The sequence below is a fragment of the Kryptolebias marmoratus genome, linkage group LG22, assembly GCF_001649575.2.
Source record: "Kryptolebias marmoratus isolate JLee-2015 linkage group LG22, ASM164957v2, whole genome shotgun sequence".
Lineage (NCBI taxonomy): Eukaryota > Metazoa > Chordata > Actinopteri > Cyprinodontiformes > Rivulidae > Kryptolebias > Kryptolebias marmoratus.
The window spans coordinates 2,564,389-2,584,073 of NC_051451.1; the positions used below are offsets into that span (position 1 = coordinate 2,564,389).

General features: G+C 39.1%; 1 protein-coding gene across 1 annotated transcript in view; it reads right to left on the reverse strand.

The window, feature by feature from the left end:
• pdxkb (pyridoxal (pyridoxine, vitamin B6) kinase b) overlaps positions 1-19,685 on the reverse strand; it is a 38,534-nt gene that overhangs the window by 7,743 nt on the left and 11,106 nt on the right. The window contains exons 2-4 of the mRNA XM_017435608.3: positions 14,680-14,734; positions 6,583-6,687; positions 5,415-5,498 (exon numbers count right to left, since the gene is read on the reverse strand). Coding sequence (XP_017291097.1) covers positions 5,415-5,498; positions 6,583-6,687; positions 14,680-14,734 — 244 coding nt within the window. The remainder of the gene's footprint in view (positions 1-5,414; positions 5,499-6,582; positions 6,688-14,679; positions 14,735-19,685) is intronic.

Sequence of the window (19,685 nt, forward strand, 5' to 3'; positions counted from 1 at the left end):
TTTTGAAAAATGGAATGCATTTGTATTCAGCCATCTTTACTCTGATACTTTTTGTTTGGTTGGTTAGTTATTTTCCAATTTTAACTTTCAGTTCTTTGTGTTTTCAGATTTATCTGGATGTTTTTGTATAGTTTATGACTTCCAGAGTTTTTAATTACTTGATTCAGCTTGGCATTTTTAGGTTTTGTCTTCCTTGTTTTCAGCCAGTGATTTCCCTCAGCATCTCTGTTTGCCTTCTCATCGACACCTGTTAATAATCTGTAATCATCCCAGCTAATCAACCCTCACAGTGAATAAAAGCTCCTTGTTTTCACTCTTGATTTGTCAGACCCTTATATGCAAGTCCTACTCCTCCTAGTGCGACGTGCCCAGAAAACCTCCAGAGGGGGGCACCCAGAGGCTTTCTTCAAAGATGCCCAAACCACTTCAGCTAAATCCTATTGATGAGGAGGAGCAGCAGCTCATTACTGCAGACGAGGCCCCAATCCATTTATCCATCTCCCCTCCATCCTACCATTGCTTGTGAACAAGACACCTAGATACTCGAGCTCCTCCACTTGAAGCAAAGGCTCATCTCTAACCCAGACAGAACATTTCATCTTTGGTTGAGAACTATGGTCTCCAACTTAAAGAAGCTGGCATTCATTCCCGCTGCCTCACACTCTGCTGCAAACAACCCCAATGCACACTGAAGGTCATAGGCTGAAGACCCCAGCAAAACCATATCGTCTGCAAAAGCAGAGTCAAGACCCTGAGGTTCAAACCCTCATCATCATGACTGCACCTTGAGATCCTGTCTTTGAACACCACAAACAGGATCAGAGACAAGGAACAGCCCTGGTGGAGTCTAACTCCCACTGAGAACAATCTCGACTTTGTGCCAAGGACACAAACACAGCTCTTGCTTTGGTTATACAGGGACCTGATAGCCCTTAGAGTTGACCACGGCACCCCATATTCCCACAGCACCCCCACAGAATGCTCAAGGAAACACGGTCTTCACGGTCTTCACCTTCTTCAGATCTATAAAACACACATACACTAGATAGTCAAACTCCCATGACCCCCCTAGCAAATCTGCAAGGATAAAGATCTGGTCCACTGTTCCAGGACCCAAACAAATGCCACACTGCTCCTCCTGGATTCAAGTTTTGATCGGTCATAGACTCTCTTCCAACACCATGGAGTAAATTTTACCAGGGAGGTGAAATGTGTGATCCCTTGGTAAGTGGAGAACACTCTTCGGTCCCCCTTTTTAAAAATGGGGACAAACACCCATGTCCTCTAGGTCAGCGGTTCCCAACCCTGGTCCTCGAGGAACACTATCCTGCACGTTTTCATCGTTTCCTGCTTTTCAGCAGGTCCTTTCTGTCTGCAGAAGCCTGTTAATAACTCCCTCGTTCAAATCAGGTGTGTCAAAGCAGGGAAACAACTAAAACATGCAGGATAGTGTTCCTCGAGGACCAGGGTTGGGAATCACTCCTATAGGTGACATTGAAAATGTGTGCCAACAATGACAGCCACACAATGTCCAGAGCCAGGACAGCAGGTTCTATCCAAAGCAGTGCTTGGTTTGGGTGGGGAACTGCTGACTTTGACTGAGGACACTGTTGGATAGTGAAAGGAGTACTCTGAAGATCTCCTCAGTCCATTCACCATGCCCACATTTGAGGAGGCAGAGTCTGAGGACTCAGGGATAGATTAGTCCATAACCATGCCAGAGGTCACCAAGGCAGTTAAACAGCACCTTGGCAGCAGTACATTGCCCTGAGATGCTAAAGGCTCTGGACAACTCTTACAGAAATCTAACTAAAATCCATCCATCTATTTTCTTTTTGCCTGCTTTTCAGTTCAGGGTCACGGGGAGTTGGTACTTATCTCCAGCAGTCATTGTGCAAGAGGTGGGGTACACCCCGGACAGGTCGTAAGTCCATCACAGGGCCAGACATAGACGAACAAAATAGGCAACAATTCATACTCTCACTCACACCTAATGACAATTCATCAGGTAACCAAACCCGCATAATTTTGATCTGTGGGAGAAAAACAAAGTTCCTGGAAAAACCTCTAAAATCCAGGGCAACAAGTGCCTTAATAAATCACCTAATTAGTAAAATTAGTGATTTAAACTTAGTATAAATACAGCTGTGCTGCGAATGCATCAGAGGTTTGCTACAGTACATTAGTAATCAAACAGCATCATGATGAAGATCAAGGAACACCAGACAGGTCAGGAAGAGGTTATGGAGAAGTTTAAAGCAGTATTAGGTTATAAAACAATAGCCCAAGCTTTGAACATCTCACAGAGCCCTTTTCAATCCATTATCTGAAAATGGAAAGAGTATTACATAACTGCAAACCTACCAAGACATGGCCGTCCACCTAAACCAGGACTGGGGAACCTCCAGACTCCTAGCCAGAACCCTTTAGAACCCTTCTAGCCCGCCACACAATTTCAAACAAAACAAAACAAAAAAAATTTAAAAAAAAGCATCAACAAACAATGGCATTTCTTTGATAAAATTGACAGTAATGCATATATCTGATCCAGGATCAGGGTCAGCACAAGATAGGGTGACTGGCCAGTGTCAATCATAGTGATTGAAAAAAAATGAATGCCAAATTCTGTATTTTTAAGGAGAAGTGGAAAAGCGATAATTTTTTCATCAAAGGAAACCAGTATGTTTAGTTCGTTGAAAGGCTCTGGAGATAATGAATTATGTTAAACTAGAGCAGCTGAAAGGACAGATGCGGACAGATAAGAGCTGTGCTTGTTGAAGTTTGGATGTACAAAGTCAGCGTTTACAAGACCCTAGAGGAACAGAGACAACTTTATGAGAGCAAATTTTGTGGTGAGTAAATTCATAGCAAAGAGGCTGTTGCAACCTGACTGCATTAATATAACCTTTAAAGTACCACACCTGACCTGTTCATATTCAAAAGAAATAGATTTTCTTCTCGAGATCAAGTAGAAATACTTGAAAATAATCATTTGTATTATATACAGTCTACTGCATGTGCCTCATTTCATTTTTGGAGGTATAATACTATTACCGTATTTTCTACACTATAGAGCACACTGGGTTATAAGATGCACTGTCAATGAATGGTCCATTTTTGAACTTTTGTCATATATAAAGCGCACTGGACTATAAGGCGGATCGTTGGGCACCTTCCAATTCTTGTAGCCGCGCTCTATTCAAAGCGGATTCTAGCGAAGCTGGCTCGCCTGTATCAGCATTTCTATGATCCCTCTATGAGAGATCACAAAGATAATCAAACGGTTTAAAACTCACGGAAGAATACAGCACCGGCGTAAGCGTCAAGTATAAACGCCTACACTGCTTGCTTAGATCCGCGCGCTGCACACGGAGCCCTGCACAACTATAACTGATCTTTAAAGCTACAAGCAGTGCAGCTTTGTAGTTTACCAAAGTCGTACTAAAACATTAAGACTTCTTACATATATAAGGTGCACTGTCGTTTTTTGAGAAAATTGAAGGCTTTGAATGGTCCGGAAAATACGGTATATTCTATTGGGTTTTGAAAAAAAAAATAGCAAATTAAATGTTTGAAAAAATAAATACAAAAAACTGATAACTGTGGTTTTATAAATTTATGAATGTCTCATCATATGGGTTTACAAATTGAGTGTTAATCCCTAGAGGACTTTTTAAGACTTTAACTGGCCCTGAGATAGAAATGGTTTCCCACCCCTGACATAAACTAACAGGTTTGGCAATGAGAGCATTTATCTGAGAAGGAACCAAGAAGTCCATGCTATCTCTGGAGGAGCTGCAAAGGGCCACAGCTCAGGTGGGACAATCTGTCCACAGGACAACTATTAGTCATGCACTCTACAAATCTGACCTTTATGGAAGAGTGACAAGAAGAAAGCCATTGTTGAAAGAAAGCCAGAAGAAGTCCTGTTTGCAGTTTGCCAAAAGTCATGTAGGGACACAGCAAACATGTGGAAGAAGCTGCTCTGCACAGATCTGACCAAAACTAAATGTTTGGCCTAAATGCAAAATGCTAAGTGTGGTGGAAAACCCTGAACACACCATCCCCATGGTAAAATATGGTAGCGGCAACATCATGCTGTGGGGAAGCTTTTCTTCAGCAGAGACAGGGAAGCTGGTCAGAGTTGATGGGAAGATGAATAGAGCTAAATACAGGACAAAACTGGAAGAAAATCTGTTAGAAGTTGCAAAAGACAGGAGAAGAGGTTCACCTTCCAGCAGGACAACGACCCAAAACAGATAGGAAGAGCTACACTGGGATGGTTTAAATCAAAGCATATTCATGTGTTAGAACAGCCCAGTTAAGGTCCAAGTCTAAATCCAACCAAAAATCTGTGGCAAAATTTGAAAATAGATGTTAACAGATGTTCTCAATTCAAAGCTTGAGCTGTTTTGCAAAGAAGATCGGGCAAAAATTAGTCAGTCTTTAGATGTGCAAAGCTGGTAGGAGACAAACCCCAAGAGACTTGCAGCTGTAACTGCAGCAAAAGGTGGCTCTACAAAATACTGCCTCAGGAGGGCTGAATACAAATGCATGCCACACTTTTCAGGTTTTTATTTGTAAAGTTTTTTAAAAACCATGCATCGTTTTTCTCTTCCACTTCACAATTGTGTGCTACTTTTTACTGGTCTGTCACTTAAAATCCCAGTAAAATACTTTGACTTTGTGGCTGTAATGTAAAGAAAATATGGAAAAGTTCAAGGGGTGTGAATACATTTGAAAGACACTCAGTTAGACCTTAAAATGTACAGTTTGACTTCCTGGATTGTGAAAGTGGACAGTCATCTAATTGTGCACTCCAGCAGGTTTTCGTTCTCTGTTAATTCGCTGTTGTCTTTCATAGCATTCCTTTGGTGTCTCACATTGGGAACGCCTTCGATGTGACCTCATCAGAAGCTCCTGTGACACACGTCTACAGACAGTTAAGCTAGGCTCTGAGAGAGGGACGGTAGCTATGGGAGAACTTCTGCTTGTTGCAAACAGCTTTTGAATAAAATGTCAGTGCAGCGACAGCCCTATAAATAGGGAGAGGGACCCTGCTCTCTCTGACACTGACAGGCTTATTTCCAGCCACTCCTGGCTGGCTTAAAGTAATAGTAGCTTCTGATGAGGTTACGCTAAAGGCGTTCCCAATGGGAGACACTCACTCATGCTACTCAGAGAACTGGGATCATCACAGTAACCTAAAGGTTTTCGCTTTCATCCAAAACGTCTGAAATGTTTACAACAAAGCAATCAGCCTAAAAGCAGAGTTTGTAAATGGTGAACATAAGAATACAAAGTATATTTCAGATAATGAGTTCAAAACTAAACTTTTCTGACCAAAAACTTGCTGTTAATGTTCAAGATCACTGTAATGACTAAATTGTAGAATATATTAAACAGTTGCTTACCATAAACCAGGTTAGGATTGGCTCTCTTTAGCTCCTGAACAATGTCCACCACCATCTCCAAGAAGGATGTGTCTCTGGTATACCCTAAACACACACATCATGCACAAGACATTCAAAATTCTTTACATCAAAAACTAGGTCTGTCAAAAAAAAAATTTCATCAGAAATAGTGGTTCTATAAAAGTTGTATCAAATGTACGTAAACAGTAGGCAGAAAGTTTTAAAAAGAATAAATAAAAAGTAAATGTACAATTATGTTTGACAGAAAAAGATATGCAAGTAAAAAATCTAATTCATGAAAAAGACCTAGCTTTCCTTGAAGTAACACATATCACCCGCTGCCTTTCCTTCCAGGGTGTTAGACTAAGATGGACTGATAGCCGTTTTAGATAAACCTTGAAAAAAGCATTATGCTCAATCTCATGCAATATTGCAATGTATCTCTGTTTTTGCCTGAAATATGTGTTGTCTCAGCTACTAACACACCAGATGTTAGCACAATATCTGTAAAGTTCAGACTTATAGTTACAGTATAGAATTAGATTGACTCAAAAAGTTATACACTTGGAGAGCTACATGTAATAATTACTTTTTGAGAGTTTCGTTAAAATCCAGTGGTTTATGAGATACAAACAGTTGACTCCAAATAGTTAATGGCAACATTTTAAACAAAGATCTAGCTTAATGTGTTAGCACTCAGAGCATGTGTTGGGGTTCCATCTCATTTACTTCCATCCCCAGTTTTAGGTCAATATCTGTAAAACTGACATAAATACAGCCATTTTCTGTTTTTAAGATGACTTGGCTGTGGCAGACCTCTTGAATTTGGTTGACTCAAAAAGTTAATCCGTGCAGATGTACATCCAGTGATTACTTTCTGCAAGTTTAACTAAAATTCATCAAATGGTTCATGAGATATTTTGCTAACAGTCAGACTGTGTGAGACACACAGGTCCACCTTTTGTCTTTTGGCAGCAGGTGATAATGAGGGTAGTATATTCATATAAAGAGATGGAAAAGAAAGTTTTTTTTAATGGCAACATGTAAATCTCTAAATCAGGCAAATTTTAAGTTAAAATGATCCAAACATTCAAATTATCCTCATGTAAAATCTGCTAAAGCCCTTCTGGCTAACACGCCAGCCTCCTGGTGAAAATTGGATAACCACCTGTTAAAACATAGTCGTAATGGTGCACATTGTTCAGTTTGATTCCTTCATAAAGAACGTGTAGCTCATCTGCTGTCAACACCTGGCCTTTCCAATGAGAATAACCTGTAGAGAGGAGAAAAGAAGAAAAACAAAGAGCTGCGTTATCTTGTGAATATCCCCATACTTGCCTGAGTCCAGCCCCTCTCCAGGAGCTGGCTTCCGGAGCCCAAGCTGTGCGTAGAGGTGAGCCCAACTATATCAAGTTGGTATGGCTCAGTCTGCCACTCAAGCTCCGGCTCCTTACCCACCAGTGGGTAGGGATGGTGAATATGGAAGAAAAAGAGTATGGTCTCATCTGGATTGTTCCTGGGATCGGGGTTCACAACATTAAACTCTCCTGGTTCACATGTAAATAAACTAAACACACCTAAATTCTTTGCTGTCATGAATTTTTACAACACCTCCTGAGTTGGTTATTGTTGATTCAGACTGAAGGTGTGTTGGTGGACTGTCAGTGACTGTCAAGACTCTGAAGGATCTGTCAAACTGGGTTCTTAGATCATCTATAACATTTTAGTGGGTATAACTGCTTAAATAACTCGTTTAAATTTGTAGTAGCGCTTTGCATAGCAAATTTTAATTACAGGCCTGTCATTCCTCTCATGTCAGAGTTTTAAACTAAAATCATCGATGGAGTTGTAGCCATTTTTGTCAAACCTTGTAAATGACGTTATGTGAACTCTCGTGTGATATTGTCAGATTTTCCATGATGTGTTAGCACTGAGAGTCAGTTGTTAGGATGACTCTCAGCTACAACCCCACCAATTGTAGCTCAATATCTGTTTCCTAAGGTCAGTTAGCTGTGGCAGCCATTTTGAATTAGGCTGACACCAACAGTTAATCAATTGTAGTGAACATTTATTGATTGTTTCCTTAAAGTTTCATTAAAATCTGCCAGTGGGGCACGAGGTACTTTGCAAACAGAGGTGACTCCAATAACTAGTGGCAAAGTTTGAACACAGATGCTGCATGATTCATACCGCTCAGAGTATGTGTTGGGGATGACTCTCAGCTCCTACTACACCGAATTTTACCTCAATATTCTTAAAATGTTTGTTTGCTAAGTTCGCTAAGCTGTGGAAAGCATCTTGAATCAGGTCAAATCAAATCAAAGTCGGACACAGAAAAGGAGAGTAAGACCTAAAAATTAGAATAAAATATACATAAAAAGTGTTGAAATAAAAATAACAGTAGATTTCATTTAAATGAATTCTGTTAAAAACGTCTGAGAGCGTCGGAATCATTTCGTTTGTTTCATGAACAGCAGCAGGAACAAAGCTGTTTTTAAAACGTCTTGTTCTAACTTTAGGGACTAAAAAGCTCAAATGAGATTTTTGGCAGGATGAAAAACTTCAGTTTGTTGTTGTATTGCTTTGAGTACCAACTCTCTCCGTGTTTCATACTCTTTAAATCTCTGCAACAAACTTCACAAGAAGCCCAGTCCTCAAGTACAGTCAAGATAAAATGACTTTTTAATTGATTGAAAACCTTTTTCTATTTAACACGTTACCTTTGCTCAGATTTGAGCAAAGGATGAAGTATAAACACAAGCATACACAAAAACTTTCCATAAAGTTGGAACCTAATTAAAAACGATGAAACATGGAGTCAAACAGGGACAGGGAGGATGCTTGATCAAGATGAAGACCCTCTCCCAACAAACACTCCTCCACTGTCTGCTTTTTGTGTGTGTGTGTGTGTGTGTGTGTGTGTGTGTGTGTGTGTGTGTGTGTTACACAGCTGCTTTAAAAACATTGTTGACCATTTATGTGACGTGAGCACCATGTTTGGTGGGTGATTGTCTGACATGTTTGCTGCGGGCCGATGATGTCGCAGCTTCAGGTGAGTCACAGCCAGGTCACGTGGTGGTGTTTGGAGGGAGATCTAGTTGCTAAGCAACAAGCCAGGAGAAAGCCAAAGGGTCTAAGAAAGAGACGTGAGCATTGAAAGCAGTGCTGTGTGTGCGCTGCTTCTGTCGTCATCCAACGCTGCTGTCGCAATCCTACCGCCTGCTGCTGTTCACTGCTGTGCCACGTCACTCCCTCCACTCCCTCCACTCCCTCCATCTTCCTCCCTGACTGACTCTCATTCAGTTAATCTTTTTGTTTTCCCATTTCAATGTGATCAGGCCTTCTCTCCCTCTTTTACTCGGTCTCAGATTCAAAGGTCTACTTCAATATGTCACACCAAATTATTCCCTCTCCACGAGGAGATTACAAATCATAGTTTCCAATACACAAGATTTGATTAGGGCAGCACTGGAGTGTCTGGCATTCTTATATGAAGGTCAGTCAGATAAAGATGGAGTTCTTGGCCCTCAGCTCTGTCGTTCCTATGTAGAGAAGCTGACAAATGTGTTTGTGCCTCTTTGATAAAGAAAGAAAAACCACAAAGGTCAATTAAATAATTTGAAACTACTAAAACTTACTTAAAACCAACTACAGAACAGAATTGTTTATTAAAACCAACTAATCAAACTGAGGGGCAGCAACAGTTGCTGCTGTCTTCTCTGGCATGTGTTAACACACTCCTGCATGCTCCAGAGCAGCACAATGACATATATTCTAATACTAGACCAGGGGTCTGCAACGTTTATGTTCAAAAGAGCCACGTCTGCCCCTCTCCCATTAAAGGTAATTGGTCCAGAGTTGCAAAACTTACCCAAAGGTTGAAATAAAGCCAAGTTATTAAATTGTATATAAATACTATGTAGAAAACAATAGTTTGTTCTATTCTGAAAATTAAAGAACTAAAATCAACTGGTGACATTTATCACTATTTTTACATTTTAGGACAAAGGAAAAGATTAAACTCTTATGAAAAAGGGAAAACATTTTGTGTACTTCCTTTGACAAAATCTAACCACTTCAATTATGAAGGCCTATGCGAGAAGATTAATAAGCACCCCACTTTGAAAAACCAAAGCATATATTCGCAGTAAAGTCTTTGAGTGAATATAAAAACTGGGACAGTTTGTTGGGTATTTACCTTTTGACTCACTGAATTTTCTCTAATATCGACTGAAAGCGTTATTTACTTCATCTTTAGTCCGACTGTTATGAAAAACAAGCCTTTAATTTTAATTCTCATTGTTCTCAAAATGATTTCCCTGTATGATTTCCATATTTTTCCTGATATTTTTCCTGATTCCAAAAACTCATAATTGAATAATATGTAGGCAAAAATGCTCTTTCTGTATTTTCCCCTCAATAACATACTGTAAATCTGTTCAAATGTTAAAGAAGACCAGCCTATGTGGCTGGGAGGTCAATTAACAAAGTGATACACTGGCTAACAAACAATTATTTAATATGTTTGTTTCTTGTCTTAATAGTATCTTTTTGTTGTAGAAATTTAATTTATATATTGCAGTAAACTGGACAAGAAAACCGCTGCAATTACCTTTTCCTAATGTGGTTCTAAGCTTTCCTGTTATTTTTGGTCAAAGCTACAAAGAGCCGCTGCAGAGGAACCAAAGAGTCACATGTGGCCCGAGAGCCACAGGTTGCAGGCCCCTGTAATTAACCAACTGTCCCCACCTTCTCTTGTTGGAAACTGAAGCCAGGAGGACCCACATTTAGACGCCATGTTGTAGTTTTGGGACCAGCGTCTGCACGCTTGGGATGTTGAGCTTTAAGTCCCGCCTACTCCTCTGCACATAAACATGTTGTCACATGACCTTTTTATTAAAACATGAAAGAAATAATTCAAGCTAAGTGTGTTAAGGTGAAAACCATGAACCAACAGGACCTGAAAATTTGATCTGAGGTGTATTTTTTACTTTTTAAAAAGGGCAAAGTCCTGTTTGTTTACCTAAAACTTGTACTGGGACCAGCCTTTAGGGTTCTGTCTCCCTTCCAGCTTTAACTTCCAGGTTCACATAATGGGCCCAATATTATAATATGCAGTCTTTGGCCAGATGATGATCACTGATTACTGCATTTAAACAGCAGCTCCTGGCTGATAATGAACTTTTTAAAACAGTAATTCCCAAGTTGGGGTTGGGACCCCACTGTGGGTCAGGAAACATTAGGTGGGGGTCCTCAGATAATCTCCAAAACTTTAAATAAATGTAGGAAAAATTCTTCATGAAATATTTTTTCTCATAACTCAAACAAAACAAAAAAACAGTAATGATAAATTGGTTTTTAAAAATACTACAGTAGATGAGACTTTGTTTCTTTATGTCTTTGTTTCCTTGTTTATTGTGGTTATTAGTGATATTTATACACAAAAACTGCCCTGGTTGGATCATAAGACTTTACCAGTGATATTTTACTAACGTTTGGGAACCACAGTCTTACAATCTGTGGAAGCAGCAAAGTTTTTTTAATTTCTTTGTTCTACACACAGTTTTTCTGCTTTGGCTTTGTTTTGACCTGGTGACATTGTGCGTTTTTCTACACCTGAGATTAGATTTGAATCATTTTAAAACCAGGTAAAGACCTGATCGTTTTTACTGTTTCCTGATAGGTAAAACCCAAGAACTGTGAAAAGAGTGGGCTTTCTTTTTAGGCTCAGCCAACCACTAAATCAAAACTTCAATAGACCGAAGACATTCCTCTTACATCACCACCTTAGTTTGGGTCAGGATTAGCCTAATGACCCTAAGTGTTTTAAAAAAATCACTGTTGGGTTTTTAAGTTGATAAATGGTATTTGTAGGGTTACTTTAACAAAAAGAAAATGGATACAAGCAGACAAACTACAGCTTTCATCTCGTTCCCAGAGCTCACCCACACAGCAACACTTAGCCTTCACAACAACTACAATTATGTTTACCCTCAGTCTGCAGTACTTTTACCATTTTATGCTGTTTTAAATAACACCTGGGTGTCTAAGTTGAATACAAGCACAGAAAAATCTGTGACCAATCAGACATCAAAGAACTCGCTGGCCTTTTTCTGATTGGAACTGAGTGGGGGGTAATTATAAGGAACTTAGAAAAGCTTGTATTCTGAAATTAGACCATTGGAAGAAAAGACAGGTGTTCAAATTTATCTGCCCTGCACAAATCTAAATCTATGTAAAACAGAGCAAGAGAAGAACAGTGACAAAGAAAGCATCTTATACAACACTTGGCTAATTTCCGTAACACAGCAGCCACTGACATTTTATTAACAGAAGAATGGGGTCTTCTGCAAGTGAACAAAAACTTATTCTTCTACAGAGACAGCAAAGTGCTCCACAAGATGCCGAACAAACATTCTGTAGGTTTGTTTTCATTCTGGTTCCACTTTCTAACCAATCAAGTTTTAAAGACAACCAATGCAAACATGAACGTGACAAAAATATTGAGTTTTATTTTTTTATTAGATAGCCTTATAATGTGAACCAGAATGATAACAATCTACTTTTTTTGTTTGTTTTTTAAATAAAGACACAGTTGCCTTTGCTCATAACATTCCTGACCATTTAAGGTGGAATATTTTATGCACAATTCTTTAAACCTTGAAAATCAAATACTATATTTGTGGATTTAAAATTTTAAATCTATTCTTCCTGGTAAAGATGTTCTTATCCCCTTTAAATGCGACTAACCATTTTGCATTGTGTTAAATGAATCAGTTAAAGACCCAGCATTGCTTGGATGAATGCATATCGCCCGCCACCTTTCATGCCAGAGATCAAATTATGCTGAGAAATGACAAAGTTTAGTCAAACCTCAGAGCTCGTGTTGTGAGTGACTCAGTTACTACCACATCATATTTTAGCTCAACGGCTGTAAAATTCAGTTGTAGCCATTTTTTGTTGGCTAATGTTGATTAGCTGTAGCAGCCATCTTTGGTGAGGTTGTTTCCAAAAGTTGAACAGTTGCAGATGTACATCAGATGATTCTTTTCTGAAAGTTACATTAAAGTTTGTCCACTGGTTGATGAGATATTTGGCTAACAGACAAACAGAGATGACTGTTATTCCCCAAGTTTTAAACAAAGATCCCCACAATGTGTAACGCTCCGAGTATGTATTAGGGATGACTCGCAGCTACTACCACATTTTAGCTTAATATATGTAAATTTGACAAAGTTGTAACCATTTTTGTGTTTTCAAAGGTCTGTGGCTGTAGCAGCTTCCAAAGTTTATCACTTATAGACACACGTCTAATGATTATTTTCTGAAAGTTACCATTAAATCCATCCAGTAGTTCCTAAGATAAGTTGCTAACAGACAAACAAAGTTTGGGTGCTTCCAGTGAGTGTGCATGGAGTAGGACATGCTATGTGTGAGCTCTGCAGGAATATGAACATAATATATTTTATTTAACACTTACAGTCTGCTCATTGCTTGCTATGGCTACATGTTTGAAGAGTTATTAAAGCCTCTACATCCTCTGAGTCCTAACTGGATAAATATTGAGTCTTCAGACAAAGAAACAGTCTGGCAGGACTGACATGTTAATGAAAAGATGCTGTGACGCAACAGTGTAATGATAGATGACCTACAAGCTGAAATTATCACCAAACCTGAGTCGATGATATCAGGAAGCGCCGGCTGCTCTGAAACTGCTGGAGGAAAAAGTCACTCTGAGAAGTGGAATTCTTTCTGATATTGAGATCACTGTTAATGAGCACAGTTACCAGCTAACTAGCACACAAGCTAATATGACAAAGCTCTCTGCGGTGGTAGACACTTTGACTGTGACTGTGGCCAGATGCAGTACGGCCTTCACCCCAGTGAGGAAGGAGAAACATGGCTGTGCTAATGTTAAACTCAGCCTCCAGTACCCAGCTACCCTACACATCACCAGGTTGAATGGCCCAGCCAAACATTTGAAGACCCAGACATAGCTTTTGTGTTTGTCAACCAGAAACTTAAGAAGATTTCAGGTCCACAGACGGCCATGTTGGAGCTCCTTGTGTTGGTCTGTGTGTCACACTTCAACATGTAACATCAGCTGGGTGCTGGGTTTGTCTCTGCTGACAGCCCTGGGTACGATGCTTACTCAGCTGATTGGGAAATCAGTTTTACTTAAAACACAAAAGTACTGATTTATATTTCTTTTTTCTTTTCAAATAAATATTTGACTTTTTTTCCATCTTAAAGCTACACTGCTGACTGATGAATTTTTGGAACCAGCGTCCCCACCCACAATCATGATGTTACATGAGCTGTTTTTAAAGAATGAAACAACTCATTGGAGGCACATCCATTAGAAACAAAATGAGTATTTGAACGTACGACAGCAAGATAAGAACTACATGAGTCAAAAAAAGCTACGCCTGAAAAACACATACACATACACATGGTACATAGAGAAGAACCCTGTCCAAGAGCCAACAGACGGGTGGTCCTGTTCTGCCTTTGACTTCCAGCTTCACGTCAGAGGTTCATCAGTGTACGGTCAATGGTACGTGTGTGTATTTGTTCTTTTGTCTGTTTCATTCAAAAAATATCTCATGAACATTATCATTGAAGGTACATCAACATCTAATTAACTTTTGGAATCAGACCCATTCAAAATGGCTGCCACAGGTAAGCAACCGTAGCAAACACAGAATTGGCTGGAACTCTGTTTATTTTAGATACTGAGCTCACATTTGGTGTGTTGGCAGATGAGACTCATCCCCAACACACACTCTGAGTGCTAACTGATTGAACAAGACCTGCTTTTAAAACTTTACCTAATGGAGTCAACTCTGATTGGTTGATCTCAGGAAATACTGGCTGGATTTTAATGAAACTTTCAGAAAAAAAAATCACTGGATGTACATCTATAACTGATTCACTTTGGAAGTCAACTTAATTCAAGATGGCCACCGCAGCTAACTGAACTTATAAAACACAAAAATGGCTATAACTCGGTCAGGTTTACACATATTAAACTCAAATTTAGTGTTTTAGTAGCTGAGCTTCATAGCTGATAAGTATCCACATGAGCACTAACATATCTCACCAGATCACATGGGATCACACATAACGTTTGACCAAAATAGCTACAACTCCATTATTTCTCAGCATTAGATGATTCTCAGTTTAAAACTCTGGCGCTGACTGACTCACACACACACCGACTGTAACATGGACACATCCACAGAAAGGTGTAGTCGTACTGTACCTGTGTGGTTGGAGAACTGCACCGAGTTGATTGAGTCCACCTCAAACCCTAAAACCTGCACACAAAACAAAGAGAACAGTGTCAGGATCAGATCAGAGACAACAGATTTGATTTGTTAGTTATCACCCACCACCGAAAAGCAAAAAGGGAATATAATTATTTTTGTTGTGCGTGTGTGTTTGTTTGTATGTTAGCAAAATGTCTCATCAACCACTAGATGAAACTTTCTGAAAGTAATCATTAGATGGACGTGTTCAACTGAATAACTTTCAGAGCCAACCTAATTCAAGATGGCTGCCATAGATAATCAACATTACAGTCAATTTTACAAATATTAAGCTAAATTTTGATGTGGTAGTGGCGGAGAGTCGTTCGCAGCACATACTGAGCATGGCATCTCGTGATATTGCATGATTTTGTGAATGACATCATTTTTAAGGTTTGATAAAATAAGACAATCTTACGCAGTAAAAACTGCTGGGTTATAAAATAACGCAATTTTGAATCCATCTCTGGGTCAAATATGGACTGAGCCAACCGCAGGTTCTGTTTATCAGTGTGAGGCAGCATACCAGGTTAGGTTTTCTACCAAAATATTAATACTATTATTAATATTAACATGTTCTTATTATAAAATAACTAGTTTGGTAAATTAGAGCCACTAAAAGTTGAGAGAAAACAAACCCAAAATCAGCCTTAATAAATAATGAGTTTGGGTTGATGCTAACTAGCTGGTACTATCACTAGCATCAGTTAACCAGCACTAACTAGTGCTGTTTTAGGAACCCAAACCCCCTGCCTACTGCAAACTGAATTTGTTCACAAAACCACAGCTAATTAACATTAGCCAACACATAAATGGAGATAACTCAGTCAAATTTGCATATTTTGAGCTATAAATTGGTGTGGTAGTAGCTGAGAGTCATTCACAACATACTGAGCATGACGTCTCATGAGACTGTGCATAACATTATGCTCCAGGTTTGACTAAAATGGCTACAACTAGTGCTGGGCGATATAACGATACATATTGTGGGGACGATAGAAAAGTGTCTATCGTGATATATTTTCTTCTATCGTCTCTATCGTTTCTATCATAACTGTATCAATGATTCATGTAAATATTTCATAACGTAGGCGACGACGAATCTATTAGTGTTGTCACTTTGCATACATTCAGTTTATACAAGTGATTAATAATAAGAAAAAATAACTATTTTGTGAAGAACCTCCGTTTTGCGACATGACGCTGCTTTATGTGTGGGTTTGCAACATGCTTTACAGCAGCGGCTTTCTGAGCGGCGCCGTGTTTTCACCATAAGTGCTGAAAGATGGAGACACATGAAGTATCAAACCCGGGGTCACAACAAGCAGAGACAGCTAGCAGGCAGCCCAAGAAGAAAGACTTTTACCAAAACCAGGGGGACGTCTGTGATTAGGTTCAAGAAGTCTGACACGGAGCAGAAAAAGGTAATATGCTAACTCTGCTAATGCTAATGCTAACTCTGCTATTAGACTGTTTTCTCATCTGACACCAACACAACAAACCTCTTCTATCACTTAAAGAAGAACCACGAAAAAGACTATTTAACAATCCAAAAAGTGCAAACAAACAAGTTGTAAAAGAGCCGGGGAAAGTTGTGAAAAGTGAAACTATAGCCGGCCGAAGATAAGAGTCTGTTGTCATTTCATACTGTTACGTCTAACAGGTACATATATATTACTGCACTAAAATGCAGCAGATCTCATTTGTGAAAGTTCAGTTAAATGTCACTTCAAAATAAAGCTTGAAAAAGGTAAGAAATTAGATTATTTTTTTCATATTTTTCAGAGAATATTTGACAACGTACATAATTGGGGTATATCGTGATATATATCGTTATCGTGATATAAAATTATCCATATCGTGATATAGGATCTTTTCCATATCGCCCAGCACTAGCTACAACTATCATTTCTCTAATAAGATGATTTTAGTTTAAAAGCTTTGGGCAATGTGCATTCCTTCAATGAATGCTGGGTCTTTATTTGCATAAGTACGCTTAAATTGCTGTTGGATTTTATCAAAGAAAGTTGTTCTGACAGTTGCTGCATTGACCCTCTTCAGAATTCCTTCAGCATATCACTAGTTAAAGGAAGTTGTTGTAAAAAGGGGAATCTCCTGGATTATGGAACCTTAACAATGGAGCATGTCACAGATTTTCTCAGCACGTGTCTGTTCACTCATGCACTTCTTAGCAGGAGAATCTCCACATGAGATGTGTTCTCAGGAACCGGTCCAGATGGTGCGAGTGTGTAGGATGCAGGAGAGAATGGAAAAGTAGGTTACTGCAGTGTTTAGCCAACAGCATGTTGATACCAGCGGATCTGGCTTCCTCATGCTGTAAACCTTCTATTCATTACATTGTTGTGAAATGATGGAGTGATAGCTGTTAAAAATAACATTATGTGTAATCTCATGGGATATTGTGATATCTTACAAGATGCGTTAGTTATCAATAGCAGTATATTTGACTAAGTTACAGCCATTTGTGTTTGCTAAGGTTGCTTAGCTGTGGTGGCCATCTTGAATTGGGCTGACTCCAAAAGGTACGGTAATCAGTTGTAGATGTACATCCAGTGATTTACTTTCTGAGTATTTCACTAAAATCTGTCCAGTGGTTTGTGAGATATGATGCTGACCCGTTTACAAGAGCAGATGGAGCACTAAAAAAACCCTTTGCCCTAAAAATAGTTCCTCCTAATGAATACTATAAATTACTTAATTACTTAGCTTGCTGTATATTGTTTTGTTGTGGTTGTTTTTCAGCTATTTTGACTCTTTTAAATGGAATTTAAAATGTTGTTTGGTGATTCTTTCTTAGCCTTTTACTTCTCTGCAGTTATGAGGCAGGATATGTCAGTGCCTGCATTCATTAGATTTATCAAATTGTCCTGTAGGCAGGGATCAGTAATGCTGGCAGTACCAATAGTCTCACTGAGGCAGGAATAATTCTACTCCACTAACACACGCTGCTGGCTTTAGCTCACTGATGCGTCCACTACTAACACACATGATCCTATCAGACTTACCTTGCTGTGTCAAACAGCACCCCAACCCTAACCCTGTCTGTTTAAAACTCCATTTGTGAGACTCAAATTAAAAGATAAATTATTGGACAGCAGCTTGAAGCAGACAGACTGGAGATGGACATAACAAAGAAAACTGTGGACAGGGAAAAGACGTACAATGGGACATTTTCTCCACCATGGTCGGCCTAAATCTCCTGTCAGTAATTACACTTAGTTACTCACAGGTGGATCTTATTTAACTATTATGTGAACCAGATATTTACATACACTCTATAAAAAGACAGAACCATTTCTTTATTACTGTCTGACACTAAACCTTAACTGTTTTAGGTCAGTTAGGATTAAAAAAATATTTATGTTTGTTAAATTGATGAATAAATACAGATAATTTTTTATCATTTTCTTAAAAGTTACAACTTGCATACATTTTCTTGGTATTTTGCAGAATTGCCTCTACACTGTATGACTTGGGTCAAATGTTTTGGGTTTTCTTCCAGAAGCTTCTCACAGTAGTTGCTGGGATTCTGTCCCATTCCTCCTGACAGAACTGAGTCAGGTGTGTAGGTCGCTTTGCTCGCGTTTTCAGCTCTGCCCATACATTTTCTATGGGACTGAGATCAGGGTTTTGTGATGGCCACTCCAAAGCATTGACTTTGTTGACTTTAAACAACTCTGCAACTAATCCGGCAGGATGCTTCGGGTTATTGTCCATTTAGAAGACCCATTTGGAAGCCAGGAAGCCAAGAAGCCTTCAACTTCCCAGCTGATGTCCTGAGATGTTGCATTAATATTTCCACAAAATGCTCTTTGCTCATGATACAATCAGTGTTGTTTTGTGCACCAGTTAGGATGAAAACCACTCCTGTTTTGGGAGGGAACGATCTCCCATCTCTCTTTGAACTGATTGTTAGACCAAAGTCAGTGAGGCGTGGGAGACGCAGTCTCCATGTTTTCCTTAAGTGTCATGGATCACAACTTTTTTTTGTAATTAAATTATTTAACCATGTTACATTTAGGGCTAACTAGTAGTTTCCCTACCTTGTATAGATCTACTTAGCCTAATTACTATATTAATGAAGCTTTTAAATGTATCTACCTTCTGAATTTATAAAAATATGGGTGTAGTAGAGATTCAGGGATTGAAGCCAACGTCTGCCCCACTACTATGTATATCTATTGTTTAGTTTCTGGAAGTATCATTAAAATGAAACTCCCAGAACCCCCCTCCCCCGCCAAATACAAATATCACATAACTGTGCTTTTAAAAAATCATTTCTTGTTTGGCATCTGATGCAAACTTTTCCTAAACACGACATGTTTTAGGAACTACAGATACAGTAGTTCACCTTCCAGGAAGCACATACTCTCAGGAGCATCTAAACATCCCACCAAGGTCAAACTTAATCTCTACTGTCTTGTTCCGATTGGGAGGGGCGCCAGGTTAAAGGGGTGCTTTAGTCTGAAAGTAGATTCTTCTGTCTGAAAGTCACGGTCAATTGAAAAGAACAAAGTAGACGTTCACTCTGCTGCCCGCTTTAGTCCAATTAAATTAAGTCATTCAGAGAGCAGCAGGATGAGCCACCAGTGAGCCTCTCTTTGCTGGTTTATTTAAAATCTGCAAAGATAGATGGACAGAAAGAGCACAGAGGTCTGCTTTTTACAATGAAGGTTGCTTTTAAAGCCATTGCAGATTAAAGCTGGACCTCAGTAAAAAATAAGGTTGATTTGTTTTGTTGTACCAGAAACCTGTACTGGGCTAAAAGCCCCCTGCCTTTCATGCCAAAGCTTAAAACTAAAATCGTCTTATGTTGAGAAAAGATGGAGTTATAGCCAATTTGGTCAAACCTTAAAAATCTTATGTGGTATAACAAGATGTCGCATTTCAGAGTATGTGTTGTAAATGACTGTCAGCTACTACCACATTATCTGCAATC